This window comes from Diabrotica undecimpunctata, chromosome 5 (assembly GCF_040954645.1).
Source record: "Diabrotica undecimpunctata isolate CICGRU chromosome 5, icDiaUnde3, whole genome shotgun sequence".
In the NCBI taxonomy this organism is placed as follows: Eukaryota; Metazoa; Arthropoda; class Insecta; order Coleoptera; family Chrysomelidae; genus Diabrotica; species Diabrotica undecimpunctata.
The window spans coordinates 23,078,386-23,094,931 of record NC_092807.1 but is presented as its reverse complement, the minus strand read 5'-3'; the positions used below and the strand labels follow the sequence as shown (position 1 = coordinate 23,094,931).

The 16,546-nt window shown below is 33.7% G+C and overlaps 1 protein-coding gene across 35 annotated transcripts in view; it reads left to right on the top strand.

The window, feature by feature from the left end:
• The window catches only part of shot (dystonin-like protein short stop), a 733,882-nt gene that overhangs the window by 500,713 nt on the left and 216,623 nt on the right, over positions 1-16,546 (top strand). For all 35 annotated transcript variants that reach the window (XM_072531672.1, XM_072531664.1, XM_072531657.1 and 32 more), the window contains 6 exons: positions 2,534-2,813; positions 9,460-9,790; positions 10,875-11,033; positions 12,026-12,214; positions 13,888-14,122; positions 14,955-15,178. In XM_072531672.1, the coding sequence (XP_072387773.1) occupies positions 2,534-2,813; positions 9,460-9,790; positions 10,875-11,033; positions 12,026-12,214; positions 13,888-14,122; positions 14,955-15,178 (1,418 nt within the window). The remainder of the gene's footprint in view (positions 1-2,533; positions 2,814-9,459; positions 9,791-10,874; positions 11,034-12,025; positions 12,215-13,887; positions 14,123-14,954; positions 15,179-16,546) is intronic.

The following is a 16,546-nucleotide window of genomic DNA, read 5'->3' as shown; positions in this document are numbered from 1 at the left end:
TTTGGAATCTCCACACAGCTTGAAAAAATTGAACATTTATTAATTACGTTACAATAACCAGATTTATTCTTGGAATCCAGCTACCAGATGTTCCAAACATACCTGCCATAAAAAAGTTGTAAATATACAAAAAAATCGAGAGTCAAGTTACCTATTAAGGAGGGTCTACTCTACCTTTAACCCTGAAATGAAATGAATGAGCTACGAAGTGTGCCAATGTCAATGCGTGGAGACAATGTAAATTGTGTATAAACAAGTAGAGACGCATTTCTGTCCTACATACATTTTATCGATTGTGGTCACCGAGAAAACTGTCACTTAAGGACAAGATATTACTCGGACACGAAACTTTGAATAATGTGGAAATATTGTACATCGGTGCACAAAATTTATTATTTATACAATTATTAAAATATACTTACTCATCAAATTTCAACTCTTTGGTTTCTCATAATACATATGTATGTAGTATATAAACTTATATATAAAATAATTGATGGATTCGACCGTTACTTGATGGAAATTCATTTTATGTAACAATAAAACACTGAAAACTTTGTTTTCAAAACTTCCACAAATTTTTATTTTAAATTCTTATCACTACAGCTGTTTCGGCTGATTGCCTTTCTCAAGTGATCTGTTTTTGGCATGGGTTTACACTTTATAGTCTCTAATGAAATAAGTTGAGGAGGGGAGAACTGTTTGTCTCAAGCTGGTCATTCAGAATTATATCTGTGTTTTTTAATTTGTTGATTTCCATAGATTCTAACAAAGATAGCTTAAGGCCTTTATTTTGAATGTGTAGAATTTTAAATTCGTCATCAAAAGAATGATTATGATCTAGAAGGTGAAGTGCGTATGTAGACTCTGTTTTTCTACTATTGAAAGCCCTTTTATGTTCTGCTATTCGTTTATTAAAATTTCTACCTGTTTGACCAATGTAAGTTTTTGGGCAGTCGCCACATTTAAGTTTGTACACACCACTGTGTAAGTGTTTTTTATGTTGGCTCTTATTGTTTTTAATATATTTGCCTAGGTTGTTATTTGTTCTGAAAGCTGGTGTTACTACATAAGAAAGCCCTGAACTTAGTATTTCCACCACCAGAGAAAAAACCCAGTACCTTCTGCTCCATTACATATACAGGCAAAATATCAACAAAAATAGCCAAACACATAAAAAAGAAAGGAATAACACCAGCTTTCAGAACAAATAACAACCTAGGCAAATATATTAAAAACAATAAGAGCCAACATAAAAAACACTTACACAGTGGTGTGTACAAACTTAAATGTGGCGACTGCCCAAAAACTTACATTGGTCAAACAGGTAGAAATTTTAATAAACGAATAGCAGAACATAAAAGGGCTTTCAATAGTAGAAAAACAGATTCTACATACGCACTTCACCTTCTAGATCATAATCATTCTTTTGATGACGATTTTAAAATTCTACACATTCAAAATAAAGGCCTTAAGCTATCTTTGTTAGAATCTATGGAAATCAACAAATTAAAAAACACAGATATAATTCTGAATGACCAGCTTGAGACAAACAGTTCTCCCCTCCTCAACTTATTTCATTAGAGACTATAAAGTGTAAACCCATGCCAAAAACAGATCACTTGAGAAAGACAATCAGCCGAAACAGCTGTAGTGATAAGAATTTAAAATAAAAATTTGTGGAAGTTTTGAAAACAAAGTTTTCAGTGTTTTATTGTTACATTATATATAAAAATTAATCGTGTGATGTCTCTGTATGAAATGTCTTATTGTTGTTGTAAAAACTATAAAATATATTATAATTTTATGAATTATTGTAAAATAAAATACTTCAAGTTGTGTATTCATAATCAGGTAAAGCCATGTAATTTGGACCCCTTAAGAAGAAATTACGATGTGTTCCATAACAAGATATTAATTTTTTGACTCATCTACTTCTCTTATTAAAAAATAATAATTTTCATTAAAAACTTGTGTCTAATTTTTACTTTCGCCTTTTATATAGATTTTTTTTCGTATCTATAATTTGGATTTTACTGTTTTTATCATAAAATTTGATAAAATGAGAGAAAACGTTAGACTTGTAAAATAAAATTGTAATAATTCTATATTACATTAAACAACACTTAATATTTTGACAGTTATCGCAGTAATAAGAGTTAACATCAATTATATTGTCAAAAACTTCATGTACCTACTCATCTATTACATGTTCCGCATCTACCAGTCTTCCTTGTAGTTTTCCCACAAAAAGGCAACTATTTTCGTTGCCAGTGTCACATTTATAGTTTGTATTTTTTAAATTTTCCTCCGCTGCTTTTCTTCTTGTTTTCGTTTTCCTTTTTCTTAATTTCCTTGTTGCTGTTTATTGTTTATATGTTTACTTGTTTTTGGAGTTTGTTGAATTTCTAACTGTTTTTTGTAAGGTGTTGCAGTTACACCCAGAGCTCGCGTCCCTCCACTAGTTTGTGCTAGTGTAAATTCCCCATTTACTATAAAATTAAATTTTATTAACTTTTTATTTTCTTTGCAGATTTCGGATATAGTCGTTGGTCAGGAACCCAACGTTTCAGCCAAGGACTACCTCCTCAGATGGGCGAAGCGAACCACCCACCGCTACCCAGGTGTCAACGTGACCGATTTCACGAAGTCATGGCGAGACGGTTTGGCCTTCTCGTCGATCATACACAGAAACAGACCGGATTTGATCGATTTTGGAAAGGCTAGGCAGCAAAGGCCAAGAGAAAGAATGGAGACTGCATTCTTCATTGCCGAAAGAGAATATGGAGTAACAAGATTGTTGGATCCCGAAGGTAAGTTTTTTGTGTTATAGGAATATTATGTAAAATAAGAAAAAAAGTGATTTGTATCTCCTTTGAAGAACATTGTAGTCCTTTGAAGAACAAGGCATTTACGTCAATATACAAGGGTTATTTAGTTCCAAACAGAAGTAATTGTCTAACCATAGCTACGATCAAGCTAATTTTCGCCTGTGGCATGTAAGAAATTATAGACAACCTGTAACTCTCCTAATATTATGATGATATGATGATTTTTAGGGATCTCGATCTTTGTGGGCGTCCATTTAAGCCATTTTTTCTTCTTCTTCACCGGTCGTTCTGCAGCCAATTATTGACTTATTGTACATCTTGCATTAACAACTATTAATAATGTCGTCGGTACTTCAGCGCATCTGCTATACATAAGTTATCCACCAACACTTGATAGATCTAGTATTTTACCCGGGTATATTAAGTCTCAGTATATTCAAGTTATTCAGCCACGTTCGTAGAAGAATTAGTTCGAAAATACTCACAAGAGAAGACATGGTCTACCGGAAAGGAAGTTGAGGAAGATCCCCAACCAGATATACAGACTTTATTACGAAACTCACATGCAATACTCTACCACAATCAATAAAAATGGAGAGAAAGAAAGGAGAAAGTAAAAAAACACTAAATTTTATAATACAAGTTCGTTTCTCGAAGGAAATCTAATATATTCTGAACAAGTTCTAATTGGTTGAGGATCACATTTGTAAGACCTTGCATAGAGTATTTTTTTTGTTCTTGCTCATATTTGACACACTGTGTAAAAATATGTTGAACGGTTAATGATTCACTACACTTTTCACAAACAGGTGATTTCTCTGAAGCCATCAGGTGTCCATGTGTCAGCCGTGTGTAACCAATCCTTAGTCTGCGAAAGATTAATTTGTCTCTTCTACTTAAGTTAGGTAGCTGATAGGTTTCGATGGTAGGTTGTATTTTGTGTAATTTCGACGATGAATTCATCCATTGGTTTTGCCAGGACTTTTTGATTTGGGACCTGAAAAGTGGTTTTAGATCTGATGCTAGTTGAACAGATTTGATGTCTGATTTGGTTCTAATTGCTTCTTTTGCAGCAGTATCAGCAGTCTCATTACCTAAAATGCCAACGTGTGAAGGAATCCAGATTAATGTTGTTTTTTTAGAAGAAGGGAGACAATTTGTTGCTTCATGTATGGCATGAACTAATGGATGTTCGAAATACATATTTTTAATCGAGTCGATCGATGACATCAAATCTGTACATATTGCAGAGTTTGGTTAATAAGAATTTTAATACTTATACGATGGCGTACAGCTCTCCTGTATGGATAGAGGTGAATGATGGAAGGCAGGACTTCTGAATGATACTATTTGAAGTTGTTACAGAATATCCGACACCTGTCTCAGTTTTAGATTCATCTGTGTAGAGAATCTCGTCATATGAGTTTGTGTTGACCAGCTCTAGGAAATATTGCCTCTACATTTGGCTGTTGGTTTCATTTTTGTGATAATTATTAAGCGAAAGAGTAATTTTTGGTATGTTATTAATCAAAGGAGGAGTTGATGGCAGTATATGAGTATCTGTTATTTAAAAATCAACAGGTCGTGAAAGGGGAAGTAAAATTTGGGGTGATGTCTGGTATTTACTGTTATTCTCACAATTATAGGATTTGTAAATTAGCTTATATATAGGGTTGTTTTAATTTGAAGACACTCTAGCAAAGTATGTCAGAAGAAGTTCTTGCCTGCGAAGCGAAAGGGGGAGTTCCCCTATTTCACAGCGAAGGCTTTCGGCGGGACTGGATCTGAAAGCTCCAAGGCATATTCGTAATGCAGTATTCTGAATAATGTGAAGAGTTAAGGACATCTTTGAAAGTACCTCTGAGCAATATTTGTAGCATTACTACTGATGGAGCACCAAATATGACAGGGCCAAAATCTGGTTTCCTAGACATGTTTAAGGAATCATTTCTTGGGATTGAAGTAGTATTTCTTCATTGTGTCTTGCACAAGAAGCCCTGTATAAATCTGCTCTAAACGTGAAAGATGTGCTTGATGTTGTTATTAAGCTTGTTAATTAGCATTCGTTCTCGAGCTCTCAATCATAAATAAATTCAAAAGTTTCTTGATTCATTGCAGTCTGAATATTCTGATGTAATTTACTAGACTAAGTAAAATGGCTAAGTGCAGATACGAGTTTTTGATCGCGTTTGGAATCTTAAAGACGAAATAATTTCCTTCGTGGAAGAAAAGAGAATGGATGCATGTGAACCAGTTATCGTTAACATTCGAAAGATATTTTACGGCTTTTTTCTACTTGTCCGATATCATATCTGTAAATCGTCTTTTGTTTTGTCTCGCTAAAAAAATTAATGTTTAGGTAAAAAAGTTATAAATTAATGTTTAGGTAAAAAGTTATAAATTAATGTTTAGGTAAAAAAGTTATCAATGATTATTAACATTAGTAAAAGCTAGAAAATGTTAATTTCTACACTAATTATATGTGTTCAAAATATATTTACCAGTATTCTATCTACATTACAATACATTGACATTTGCGATACGGTAAATGCGGAATAATTTAAGCATATATTATTCGTGAAAACGATCATTAACGAAATCAGGAAAAAGTGTGATAAATTATACATTTTTTCACTAAGGTAATTCAGAAATTATTCTCCCATTGCGGTAAAATAATTATAATTTTTGAATTTACACAAAATAAGTTTTATTTCTAATTGTATTCTTCTATTATAAAGTACAATATAATAATTGATGTTTATACATCTACTTGAAAAAAGTTTTTTTTTTTTCAAAATGGCGGCTTTGAAAATGGCTTTTTAAACTCGTCCAATTTGTTGATGAGCTTATTTCTTGAAAACGAATCATTTGAAAGCAAAAAACAAAATGGTTTCGTATTCTGTCGCGAATTGGCTATGGTCGGTACTACAATGAAACATTTTCACCGAAAAAAAAAAAAAACAAAACGGCGGACTTTTGTATTTTTTTAACCTTTTTTATAACTTTTTTTAAATAACGATGAATATTTTTGGTTGTAGTGCCGACCATAGAGAGACATCTAAACAGTGCCGTTTGGTTTTTGTTGATAACTGCAATAGTTTCGAAATACGAGGGACACTTAGTTGCAAAAAACGTGGTTTCGAGAAAAGCCTATTTTGGATAAAGCTCCCCTCGATGTATGTGAAACTGATTTTAATCCACGACAAAACTATATCTCATTGCCCAAAATTTGTGCAAAACAAGTTAAAAATTTTGAAAGATGTGTAACATACCAGTTTTTGGATAATACTCCCCTCTATGTATGTGAAATTGATTTTAATCCACAAGGAAACTATAAATCTAATTGCCCAAACTTTGCCAATATAAAAAATGGGAAATCTTACCTGTTTTCTCTGTCTCCTGAGTAAGCTGAAGACACTTTGAATAAATTGGACATTTTTGTTAATATTTACACAAGGATGCTACCAGCATAACTAATTCAACTAAGGATGAAGAATTCTCACGGTGCAAACCTTAAAAGGCAAATTTATATAACATCTCCCAATGGATGTCTATACCACGATGTCCTGTTTTGGCAAGTTTATAGTGACGCAATTCCAAATGAATCTTAAGGACAAAATCTATATTATTTAAGGATAAAGAAAGAAAATCTTTGTACAGATACAAGGTTGGTAAACGTTTAAAAAGTAGCAAATGTACACCAAAATCCGATAAAACTGACAAGAAGAAAAGTAGTTTGAAGAAATATAAAGACGATCCCTGTGACTGCGATGACTAAAAACTCATTACCTAAAGACGATGCGTTGTTTTCAAAAACAGATCAATGAACAGACTCCTGTCCACGATTCATAGAACAACAAGGCTCTTCATTACTTATTTGAATATCGCGCGTGCCTTCGGGACTAATTCTAAGAGTATTTTCTAGCAATTTTTGAAAAAAAAAATTCGATTTTTTGAAAATTGTTTGTAGGAACTTTGCCTTAAATAATAATAGTATATTACAGTTGTTCAAGGCACTATAAACTTTTCATTTTTTCTAAAACTTCTACCTCTTTATCGTACCGCTCCCAGTTTTTAGTCACTAGTACTAGTATTGTAACAACTCTGATAATGACAAGGTTTTAGTCACTAAGGACTAACATTGTAACAATTCTGAGAGCTCAATTCACTTCGGTCTTCTCATTATGTGCTAATAATAAAAAATTGGGTCATTTCGTCGTTTACATGATGATAGAATGGTCATCATAAATTTATTTATTGGGTATTTTATTTTGAAATATTTTAATAATTGCGATATTGGTAAGGTCACCTTTAGAATATCCACATAATTGAAAATTATAGCTTCATACGGAATTCAGAATGACCTATGGATAAGCATTAATAGAGCTTTTCGTTATTTACGTTTTCTGTTATATTGTATTCAATTGTTTTCTTTCATCCTTCATAGTTTTGCACCTATTGTTGATTTTCATAGCGATTTTCTTACCCTAGCATGTTCCTTGTGTTTGAGGATGTAAAGTTACCTCTTCTAGAAACTTAAATCCGAGTTACAGTGCTTGAAGTGACGCTACTTTTGTGATCTTTATAAACAATGGATTCAAAGCGAGTTCGTATGTTGATTTATCACTTATTTGACGAAAAAATACCGTCCAAACTGAGCCATGACTCAAAAGTGTTACCGGGACTCTGCTTCATCGATTACAATCATTAATCGATGGTTTACTGTACTCATAAGAGGTCGTACCGGTAATAATGAGCGCTCTTTAAGACCAATGATGCAGTTTTTTCCGAAAAACAATCGAAAAAACGCGAAAAAATATTATGGAAAACCGCAAAGTGAAGCAAGAGGTAGCTGACATTCCAAAGTTATTAAACAGTAGCGTTTTGACTATTCGACATGAACGTTTGGTTATGAGAAAGCTATATAGATCTACTTCACTCTGGAATCAAATGGGCAGTTATCTGAATCGACAGCATCCGGAGAAAGCTGTCCAGAGCGACCAAACAACAAATCGCGGGAAAAGTTATGGCTTCTGTATTTTGGGACCCTCAAGGAATTCTTTTCATTGATTATTTGAATTATGGAGAAAAAATCAATAGCAACCGAAGACAGAAATTACAAAGAAATGCCTCATTTGTTGAAGAAAAAATTGTTGTTTCACCAAGACAATGCACCGTGCCACAAATCGATGAACACGATGGTAAAATAGCATGATTGGGCTTTGAATCCGTGGCAAGAGATATCGTTCCAATGAGGAAGTAATCGCCGAAAGCCTATTTTGACGCAAAAGTAAATCTTTTTTACAAGAGCGGCATCGACAAATTGGAAAAGCATTAGTATGCTTGCATCGTCGCTACAGGAGATTAGTTTGTTGAGTAAAGAATTATTGACTGACGTAATACATACATTCACTTTATCTGCTATAAATTGATACGCCATATTTCTTCTAAATAAAAATGTCGTTTACAAAATTCTGTTAAGTGCATTTTTGGCTTTTTAATATAAATTTTGCCATCTCACGTTCGTAATGTTACGTTAATGTGTGAAAACTTACGTTTTTGACATCGTCTATCACTTAAAAAATACATATTTATAATGCGATTAAAACAATTTCAATGAATGCTTTTATATGTGTCATCTTTTGTGTATCTTTCTTAGATAACTGTTGGGAGGTAAATTGTGTTTATTATTTAATTAGAAAATTTAATAAAACCGGGAACTGACAGAACGCGGAGCGGCGTTCTTATCAGCGAAGAGACATAAAAAATACATAATAAAAAGACAAAATTTAAAACGGGAACCAACGCAACTTGGAATACCATTTCTACCCTCAATATTTGTGGTTTACCATCCCAGGGATAGGGACAACTGTCTATTTGTGGTGAGCGCGAGCTCTCCCGTCGTTTATCGGTAGATCAAAACCGTTCAAAGGAAGTTGGAAGCTGATGTATAGCACGTACTTACCTTTCCGATGCGGTTAGGGTCTGGTACGGTAAGTGTAGTGCTAATTTTTCTATGGAGTGGTCTAACGAAGTTGTGTTCCCAATTTACTTAAATTTTTACTGCCAACACTAGTTTACAAATTAAAACAAACAAAACCTACAGACTACACTAAATATTCGATCTTGATGGAAAACGCTCCATTATGATAGTTATCGAAAAGTAAATATTTATTTTAATAATTTCACATTAACATGGGGTGCCAACCGTGTTCTCTTTTCTTTTCACTAATATCTATTTTCTATTTCCCTTTGCCGACGTGAACCAGCGAAGAGTGCCTTTCCACGTTCTGTGAGAGCCTGGCTGTAGTATTAATCAGACAATTCAATAAAGTTTACATTTCCAGCCACTTCTTCCTCTCTTTTAAGCAAACTATCCCTACGATATTTCCTTCTTTGAAACTTGTTTGGTAACACACTGTATTCAGTGTTAACAAAAATTGTAACTTGTCGTAATTATAAAAGTATTAGTAATGCAAATTTATTGTTAATATTGAAGTAAAACCTGGATAACAATTGATAGATGACCCGATACCTGCGTAGATAATAACTGGGTCAAAATCAGTACACACGTTTTTGTGGTTGACACCTTAAAGTTTTCTACTAATAATTTTTTGTGTGTTTTTAGATGTCGATACTCCAAACCCAGACGAAAAATCGCTTATCACCTACATCTCCTCCTTGCACGAAGTCTTCCCAGAGCCTCCACCAATCCACCCGCTGTACGACTCGGCAGCTCAACAGAGAGTTCAGGAATACAGAGAAATCGCTTCTTCTCTCCATATGTGGATCAGAGAAAAGTATTCGTTGATGCAAGACCATTCCTTCCCTCCAACCTTAATAGAAATGAAAAAATTAGCCGCAGAATCGTCGAAGTTTAGAACAGATGAAATACCACCACGACAAAGAGATAAGAACTACTGCGCGCAGTTGTTTAAAGAATTGGAGAAATACTTCAGGTAGGCAAATTTTTATTTTGATTAAATACTTTGGTACTATTCCTCGTACTGGTATGTATATATAAGAGCATATCTTATTTTTAGCTTGTGTATCATGGCGATCATAACACTCTCAACTTTCCAATCCGGAGTATTGCTTAAATATTAGAGCCCCTTAAAGTTTTAAAACGCGTAGGTCTTAAGTTACTTTACGTTTCTTAAGTCTTGACCTACTTTACGTCTTTTATTCCTCAAGTTACATTACATATCTTAAGTCTCTTTAGGCCTCAAGTTTCGTAAATATGTTTCATAGCGTCAGTATGTTACGTCTCCTACTCTCATAAGTTACTTAAGACCCTTAGCTCCCTTCTTCTTCTTAAAGTGCCCTCTCCTCAATGGAGGTTGGCTACTACAATTTTAAACTCTTCTCTATCTTCAGCTGTTCTTATTAGCTGTTCAAAATTTAGCCCTGTCCATTGTCGGATGTTTCTGAGCCACGATAGTCTTTTCCTTCCTAGGCCTCTCTTTCCCTCGATTTTTCCTTTCACTATAAGTTGGGCATATTGGTACTTATTATTTCTCAGTATGTGGCCTAGGTATGATGTTTTTCTAACTTTTACTGTGTTAAAAAGTTCTATTTCCTTGCCTATTCTATGCAGCACTTCTTCGTTTGAGGTATGCGATGTCCATGAAATTTTGAGTATTCTCCGGTAGATCCACATTTCAAAGGCCTCCAATTTATTTACGGTTGATGTTTTAAGGGTCCACGTTTCAACTGCATATAGAAGAGTCGACCAGACGTAGCATTTTGATAAACGTAGTCGAATTTCGAGTTTTATTCGAGAATCACAAAGCATTTTTTTTATTTTTTCGAAAGATTTTCTGGCCTGTTCTATTCTCGATCTTATTTCTAGATCAGGATTTAGGCTGCTATCGATCCAACATCTCAGGTACTTAAATCTATTGACCTGGATTAGCTCCCTTAAGCTTTCTAAATATGGCCCTCGTTAATGAAGTTTCGAAATTCCCTCGACTTTCATAAATTCTTTGTCCATTTTTTATATACTTATCGATTCATATTGTTAATGATCTTTATTTTTTGTAGGAGCGTTGGAGAGGTTGAAGTTGAACCTGAGCTGCACATTGATAATATCGAGAGGAGTTGGCAGCGTTTGATGGAAGCCTACCAAATTCGAGATAGAAGAATCGCGGAGGAGATCAAGAGGTTAGAAAAGTTACAGAGGTTGGCCGAAAAGGTTCACAGGTACGTCAACTTTTTAACGCTAGAAACAGGTTTGACTATGCAGTCATTTGAGATATGATCTCAAGAAAAGTATGTACACGTAAAAACTACAGAAAAATAACAAATAATTATCGCCAGGACCAGAGCCAGTGGGAACGAAACATACCTCATTGACAATGTCTGATATTTCTAAAACGACATTTAACAAAGGAATATTCTAATTATCGTCAAATAATATACAACATGCGCTTCATAGATTATTATTAGACGATAAAACTGAATATTTTCAAAGCTCTATTAAATGTGCGAATGTATAAAATATGTCTTTTTCCGTATTCTGTAATGAAGTGAAAGAGGAAACTGTTGGTGCCTTATTTAGATTAAAACCGATAGAATATAGAAAAATTATTACGACTCACCTGATGACATTTCGGGAAAACACAGCACAATTCATTTTCTCTCTGCGGTCAGAAATGAATTGACCTGCTGTTTCGCACGGAGCAAGCTTATCCCTTCGGTTTTCTAAATTTTTGGTTTTAAAAAAATATTAGTTTTTTTGGATCGTTAAAAAGTAAAATTTTGAAACGTGTTCGACAAATTGAAAACTTCCCACAGTATTAACCTTTAGATCAACTCATATGCTTCCTGAAAAGCTACAGAAAGTACAATGTACGATGTTAAAATATAATAATTACGGAAACTCCCGTATAATTGTATCATAACAGTATAGGAAGATTTATGTTCCATTGAAAAGATCGAAAGAAAATCTAAACCACAAAGTACAAAATTAGACATATCTATTTATGTACATACATATATAACTTTCTCCCAGACTACAAATGTCAGCTACATAACGTCATTTTAATCGGCAATCTAACGACCATAATGCAAAAGGTGTTCACGGTTACTGCGATAATCCTGATATGAGCCAAACAATAAATCAGTAAAATATTATTTGTTTAGCATTCAATAATAAATTTTCATAAATAATTAATGTTCTTTATCATTTTTAGAGAAATCAAGCAAACTGATTCGAATCTAGACACAATCGAACGAGCAATCGAAAACGAATCGAGAAGAATTGAACGAATTCATCCCTTGGAAGCTAAGAAAATTGCAGATCAAATAGACCAAGACTTAGCTACTATTGAACAGAACATACAATCACTAAAAACCGACGTCAATACATTGAGGAACGGAAGGTAAGTTATTTTTTATATCGGTAATAATAAATATTTTTCATTTTTACCCATCTTCCATCAGTAGGAGCTATCAGAACCTTTTACAGTACAGTCGTCTCTTACCTTGCTGTGTCCATACATTATTTCCATTGGTTTGTAATCTTTGAAAAGGTGTAGAAAACTAGTTTATACAGAATTTTACTGACATTTATAGAAATTTTTGCTAATATTAGGTTAGATTTGGTTAGGATAGGTCCATAAGTCCATATAATACATAAACTGAGCGCTTCAATCTAAACCTGTTCTTCTAGTTCGACAGAGAAAAAAGATGCGAGCAGTCCTTGCAGAGTTTATCGATCACGTGACCTTCCCACTGGAGATTTTTTGGTAATGAGAAGGTCACGTGGTCAATAAACCCCGGCCATTAGAAAGAGATGCAAGTACTACTCGTATCTTTTTTCCCTGTCGCACTAAAAGAATGTTTTTAGATGGCACCGTGCTGTCTAGATGTTATATATCTATGGTTAAGTCTAGAAAATTATGCAGAACTTGGGTTATATTATGCACTGCCGGGTTATTTATGGAAGTGTAGTTTACTTTATGTTATTTTATTTTATAACAAAATCCGGGCATCGTGGAGGAGGTGGTAGAAATGAAAAGGCAATGGCCGGCCTCATAACTAGATACGATAACAGATGGACATAGAGCATCCTTGAGTGAATACGAAAAAAGACGAAATGAAGCCCAGGGAGTCTTTTAAAAGAAATGGATAGATGACATAAGATCAGCGGCAGGTAAGGCTTGGTGTAAGAAAGAGGAGGATGGAGGCAATTGCGATATCATCATCTCATTATTCTTCTGGGGCAGCTGATATTTGAGCGAAACATTGTCAAAGTTTGAAAGACACTAAATACAGCTAAACTGTAAAACAAAATGGGCGCCAATGGCAACTGAGAACTAAAAATTGGATAAAGGCTTTTCATAAATTAGTCCTAAGATAATTAATTTTTGGGAAGGGGATGTGTAGCTTGGATCAAAATATTTGTTCTCATGAGAAAATAATACACTTAAGAACACTTAACTAAAAACCAATAAAATTTTAAGAGGGATTATGTATAATTAATACTTGAATGGAGTGATTTAAAAGAAAACGTATTCGTTTATGGAATATTATGGCCCCAAACAATTTATTGCGAAAAAACGTCTTTTAAGTACAAGGGTCTTTTAAACACTTATACGCGTTCGAAGCGATAAAAGTTAATAATCTCTTTAGACGTAGTATTGAAAATACAGGTCAGTAATAGAAAAAATTAGCATGCCACAACATGTCAAGTTTATTAAATAATGTCAAAATTAACATCAGTGATATGTTTTATGTTGTATCATTGCCGTATCAGTGGAAATTGTTTCACTCACCGAAGGAAGTAGAGTATGATCAATGTCTTGAATGAGCTTCGTTCAACTATACATCTTATTACGAGTAAACAATCACTACACAGTTCAATCAATCAGCTTATTTAATCAAGGTGTTATGTATCTGGTATAAATATAACACCTTATATAGGTGTTATCTACTCTTGTACGATTTTGTACTACTTTTGTTTTGGTTCGTCATTTGAATTCTCCATCGTAAAAGCACTTTTTAAGTTTTTAACCTTTAGTTTCTATATTGCTTAAACCAATATATTTTACAGGTATCCTCAAGCTAGTGATTTAGACAAACGAGTGAATAAATTACACGAGAGATGGGTAAATATGAGACATTTGCTACACAATAAAATCGTCGGTCCTCTCGCAAATTTGAGTTTCCCGGTTGAAGAAAGAACCGTAACCAAACATATTCGTACTGTACAGGAAACCCGAAACGTAGACACTAATCCACATTTTAGAACTCTACAGGAACATATCGAATGGTGCAAAAATAAAATGGTAAGTTTTGAATGTATGTCATTTAAGTAGTTAATCCTATATGTGGACGTGATTTACCATTTGTATAGAATGAGATGTACTCATAGGTTGTGATATTTGTTATCAAATTTATCTACAAATAAAACGGAAAAAGACACACACTGGACTTTCTAGAAAAAAAAAATAGTGTTCAGTTGCAAATCTAATTAATGCAACTTCATATTAGCTTAATTAGCTTAAGAGATATATTAAAATTAAGTTATATCATAACCTACTGAAATTCGCTTAAGAAGGTGTTGCTTTCATAACAATAAATTTAAAAAAGGGTATCGTATTGCAAGTGTACTGATTTGAGCTACCAATAAATTATTTTTTCCACGCTACTAAAATCGACTGCGTATTATTCTTTCATCGTCGATCGAGAAGGACGAGTAAAAGTCACCGAAATTATACACTGTGGAGAAATTATACATCCGGCTCAAAGGACCAATGTATAATTTCGTCGATTGTAGTAGAGTGGAAAATAGAATTTATTGATATCTCAAAATAAGTGCGCTTGAATGAATTACACATTGCGATTACTAACATGTCAACTAAGGTACAACTATTAAAAGACTTCGCCCTAAATCGGGGTCCATCCCACTTTATTACATGATCTACCAAAATCAAAAATAACGCGTGTTTCTTTCTTTATGCAATACAATTAGTCAATTACTCAATCAACAAGTTAACAATCAGTGTCTTTTTTGGAATTATTGTTGTTTTTACTATTAGCTGTGATTTATTTTAAAAAAAAATTAACTTAATACCTCAAACAAATTGTTAATTTTATGTTTTTATGTTCATTTTGTAGAAACAACTTAAGAAGGCAGACTATGGAAATGATTTGGCCTCAGTTTCTACAGAACGAGACCTTCATCAAAGGGAACACAAGCAGATCGACCAATTCCATTCCAAGGTGGAAGCTTGTGTAACAGCTCGCCAATACTTCCAAGGCGAAGAACTTGTTTTGTATAATCAACTCTTAGGCCAGCTGCAAAAGATCTATGCCGAATTATTGTCATTTAGTACAAGCAGGTATGGAAATATTTAGTATATGCTTGGCGATTATAGTTTTTAGTGGTAGTAAAACAGATTTAAATAATAGGAAAGAAAAAAACGTTCCTTTAAACAACGTTTTGAATATATGAATGTTTACATGTGCTTCTTTTTATCTCTCTTGATGTCTGTCCAAGGATTCTTCATAACCATTTGATATCATCGCTATGTAACCAGCTTATCATCATTTCATTTTTACCACCTCCCTTATTCTCGTCTTATTTGGTTGTTGATCTTGTCTCTCGATGACACTCCGAGCATATTTCCTTCGATTTTTCTTCTAGTGTTTTAATAGACTTCTTGCTAAGGGACATGGTCCTTAATACGTAGGTACAAACCTACAGTATACAAGTGTTGTGTACTTTCCTTTTTAAGTTTATGGGAATGGTGCTGTTTTTCAGAAGGTACGCCAACTTAGCGAAAGCTGTCCATGATAATTCTTTTTATTTCAGCATTTTTTTCCGGATATTCCATTATTTGTTGTAACATTTATTTCAATTCTTGGATATTTGCTCTTCTTCTCATGGCGCCGTCTTATTTCGAAGGTTGGCGATCCAAATGGCAATTGTAGTTTTGGAAACTGCTGCGCGAAAGATTTCTGCATATGAGCGGTCGAACCATCTCCTCAGGTCTTTCAGCCAAGAGTTCTGGTGTCTTCCTACTGATCTTTTGCCCTGTACTTTTCCTTCCAGTATAACTTGAAGTAATTCATATCTTTCGCCTCTCAACACATGACCCAAGTATTGCATTTTCCTTTCTTTGATTATTCTTAGTAATTCTTTTTGTTTACACATGCGACGAAGTACCTCAACATTAGTAACTCTTTGTACCCATGGAATTCTCAATATTCGTCTGTATATATACATCTCAAAGGCATCTATTCTTTTTTCTATTTCAGAGTCCATTGTCCAAGTGTCACAGCCATACAGTAAGACAGAAAAAACGTAACATCTGATCATTCGGATTCTAATCTGCAGACTAAGGTCTGATCTTGTAAAAAATGTTTTCATGCTCATGAATGTTTTCCTTGCTTGTTTGATTCTTGATAGAGATATTTGCAAATAAGGCTGTATTATTAACCAATCTGATGTAGTTTAAGTATGTTCCTTCGATGTTTATACCCTCTGTGTATCATTCTAGTTTCTTAAAAAATTCTTCGAATGCAAGGGTGAATAGTTTGGTCGAGATAGTATCTCATGTTCTCAATCCCATTGGTAGTTTTATGGGGTTACTTTTTATAATTTCATCTAGTTATATTTGTTTGATTGCATTTGGTTTTTAACGAATGAAATAAAAAATAGAAATGCATAAATAATAAATTAATATGTATGATAATTCTCGAGTATT